General features: G+C 46.0%; 1 protein-coding gene across 1 annotated transcript; it reads left to right on the top strand.

The window, feature by feature from the left end:
* The first annotated feature begins 1,911 nt into the window (after window positions 1-1,911).
* Window positions 1,912-2,859, top strand: LOC101121515 (olfactory receptor 10H1). The gene has a single exon (XM_004009195.5). The coding sequence runs from the start codon at window positions 1,912-1,914 to the stop codon at window positions 2,857-2,859; it is 948 nt and encodes a 315-aa protein (XP_004009244.5).
* Window positions 2,860-3,825: the final 966 nt, after the last annotated feature.

Genomic DNA, 3,825 nt, shown 5'->3' with positions numbered 1-3,825 from the left:
GGCAGGTGCTGACTCAGAGGAGACAGAGAAATGCAATTGACTTCAAAGGAGGGAGGCCAAAAGACTCTGGAGACCAATGATGTTGGGGAATGAAACCTCCAGTCCCCAAAGTGTCTGGTTCCCTTTCATGTCCTCATTCTTAACCTGCCAGGGTTTGATCTAGGACCGGAGCCCACTTAAGAGGGTATATCACCTCCCCCCATTTTTCATGTGTCATGGTAAAATACATGTAATGTACAATTTACCATTTTAGACATATTACAGCATACAATTCAGTGGCATGAAATACACTCATGATGTATGAGCACGTCTGTCTAGTTCCAGAACCTTCTCAGCACACCCAAAGGAAACCCTATACCCATTAGGAATCCTGCCCATTCTCCCCGTCCTCCAGCTCCTGGAAACCACTCCTGTGCTTTAAATGCCCACATGAACATTCATAGCAGCACTATTCACAAGAAGGGAAAAGTGGAAACAACTGACGTGTCCATCAATGAGGTGATTGAATAAACAAAATGTGATGTCCATAAAGAAATATTGTTTGACCATAAAAAGGAATGAAGTTCTGACAATGCTACAAGTGGATGAACCTCAAAAACATCATGCTGAGTGAAAGAAAAACAGACCTCAAAGGTCACACAGTGTATGATTCCATTATTTAAAATGTCAGGCACAGGCAAATCAATAGAAACAGAAAGCAGATTAGTGGTTCACTGCAATTTAAACTTGAAAATGCCTTTTCAAAAATCACTCAAAAATAGTTGTTATTTATAAAGGCACATTGAAATCTCACTAAATTGAAGTTATCTACTGAGTACACTGTCCCTGTGTATGTGTGCTCAGTTATGTCCAACTCTTTGTGAGCCCATGGACTGTAGCCCGCTAGGTTCCTCTGTCCAGGGGATTTTCCAAGCAAGAATCTTGGAGTGGGTTGCCATTTCCTTCTTCAGAGGATCTTCCTGATGCAGGGATTGAACCTGTGTCTCCCACACTGCAGGTGAATTCTTTACCACTGAGTCACCAGGTAGGTTATTTACTGAGCATAGACCATATACATTTGTTCACTGAGTGTATTGAGTTAATTACCATAGGTAGTACCCACTGTTTTCCAGGTCACAGCCCAAGAATAGCACATTTAGTTCCCACAAAGAATCTTAGAGGCAGGTAGAGAGAAATGGAGGTACAAAGAGGTGATGTACTTGCTCAAGTTTACACAGTGGGCAGAGCAGGGACTCAAACTCCCAGACTCTCTCATTGCTTTCCCTGATGGCTATGTTACATTGTCTCAGTAGGTACAGATGTACCTCATGGGATCTGGAAAACAACAAGAACATTATTCCTGCACAGTCTCTTTCTTCAGATTCCTTGCATGGATAACTCCAGAGGAAGAATCTGATTGATTGATGTTAAATTAGAGATGCACACTGGTCCAAAGTGTTGTAGACATGGGGTAAGTAGGTCCTCTGGTATCTGAAACCTTGAGAAGAACAAGATTTATCAGAAGGGAGGAACTGGACAATGGCTGCAAACTTTAGTGAAGGAACATTATATTTTTTGGAAGTAACCAGAGGGAGAGAAGGGTATAGTCTTTGGAGACAGTCAGCCATGGGTTCAAGTATTTACTCTGCCATTTTGACAGCTTCACCTTGAACAAGATGCTTAGCTTCCCTGAACCTAATATTTTCAGTGCTTATGCTTTAAATGATCAGAATCATTGATAAAAACATCTCCCCCACTACACTGATAAGAGGATTACATCGTAGGAGGCGCAGAGTAGGAACTCAGCCAGTGTCATTTGTCATTTGTCAGGAGCAGCCCCTTGGACAGAGTCAGGAATGATGGAAGCTAATGACCTCCCTCCATCCAGTAGATGACCTCTCCATGTCACACCTCACTTCAGGAACAGCCCCCATGCAAGGAGCCAACTTCTCAGCAGTGACTGAATTCATCCTCATTGGCTTCTCCACCTTCCCCCACCTTCAGCTGATGTTCTTCCTGCTCTTCCTGCTGATGTACCTGTTCACGCTCCTGGGGAACCTGCTCATTATGGCCACAGTCTGGAGCGAGCGCAGCCTCCACACCCCCATGTACCTCTTCCTTTGTGCCCTCTCCACCTCCGAGGTCCTCTACACCTTCGCCATCATCCCGCGCATGCTGGCCGACCTGCTCTCCACCGACCGCTCCATCTCCTTCACAGCCTGTGCCAGCCAGATGTTCTTCTCCTTCACGTTTGGCTTCACCCACTCCTTCCTGCTCACCGTCATGGGCTATGACCGCTACGTGGCCATCTGCCACCCCCTGCGCTACAACGTGCTCATGAGCCCCCGGGGCTGCGCCTGCCTGGTGGCCTGGTCCTGGGCTGGAGGCTCAGTCATGGGGTTGGTGGTGACATCTGCTATTTTCCACCTCATCTTTTGTGGACCCAATGAGGTCCACCATTTTGCTTGTCATGTGCCCCCAATTTTGAAGTTGGCCTGTGGAACTGACGTGCAAGTAGTCGCCAAGGGCGTGGGCCTGGTGTGTATCACCGCCCTGCTGGGCTGTGGTCTCCTCATCCTCTTGTCTTACGCCTTCATCGTGGCCACCATCTTGAGGATCCCTTCAGCCGAGGGCCGGCACAAAGCCTTCTCCACGTGTGCGTCCCACCTCACCGTGGTGGTTGTGCACTACAGCTTTGCCTCTGTCATCTACCTCAAGCCCAAGGGTCCTCAGTCTCTGGAAGGAGACACGCTGATGGGCATCACCTACACGGTCCTCACTCCTTTCCTGAGCCCCATCATTTTCAGTCTCAGGAACAAAGAGCTGAAGATCGCCATGAAGAAAACCTTCCTCAGCAAGCTTTACCCTGAAAAAATATGATTATCTGGGAAGAATTTCTTGGAATTAGCAAAATTGGGTTATCAGATGCTACCATCAGAGGTGACACCCTGCAACCGTGTAATAACCAACATCTGTCTGATGCTTTATGGTTTACAAGGACCCTTATCAGCAACATACAAATGTTTGCAAAATGGTTCAACAGCCCCTGAATGTATTCAGGATGGAAAGATGTATGAAACAATAACATGCATGAAGTCAGATTCATTGATTTCCTATCTGTTGCACGACATTTGGCCAGGTAGCATTAAACCCAAAATCTGTTTTTCTCCTGCCAGAAACCAGGATAGACTAATTACTCCCATCACCACAAACCCAGATTGCAAACAGAAATGGATGAGGCCATGCCTTTACTTTCTACTAGGTGGTAACAGGGCTTCCTTTGTGGCTCAGCTATTAAAGAATCCTCCTGCAATGCTGAAGACCTGGGTTCAAACCTTGGGTTGAGAAGATCCCTTGGAGAAGGGAAAGGCTACCTACTCCAGTATTCTGGCCTGGAGAATTCCATGGTACTGTATAGTCCATGGGGTCGCAAAGAGTTGGAAACAACTGAGCAACTTTCACTTTTCAGGTGGCATCATGTAGCTACAACTCAACTTTTATGAGGCTACAGAAGACTAAGTCAGGTTACAGCAGAGGAGTGCTAAGCACCCTAAATTTCAGCATTGCATAACCTGTAATAAGCAAACTCAGAAAAAGTTGAGAACATCTCCAAGTTTCAAGTGTGAATCTTAAGCAGCTGCAGAGAGACAAAGAAGTCTCTTTAGTTAGGTGAGGGAAAGAAGTCCCTCGGTGAGAAATCACCTGGTGTGTTGGAAAGTCCCTGGAGAATCCCCATGGACAGAGGAGCCTGGCAAGATACAGTCCATAGGATCACAAAGAGTCAGACACAACTGAAGCGACTTGGCATACTTCATAGTACTTATAATTTGTTGAAAATATGTATAT

Source organism: Ovis aries, chromosome 5, assembly GCF_016772045.2.
Source record: "Ovis aries strain OAR_USU_Benz2616 breed Rambouillet chromosome 5, ARS-UI_Ramb_v3.0, whole genome shotgun sequence".
In the NCBI taxonomy this organism is placed as follows: Eukaryota; Metazoa; Chordata; class Mammalia; order Artiodactyla; family Bovidae; genus Ovis; species Ovis aries.
Note: the sequence above shows the minus strand (reverse complement) of the source record. Positions and strands in the feature narration are given on the sequence as shown.

Excerpts from the sequence above, each read along its gene's own strand:
- LOC101121515 (XM_004009195.5), top strand. The coding sequence starts at position 1,912 with ATGCAAGGAGCCAACTTCTCAGCAGTGACTGAATTCATCCTCATTGGC.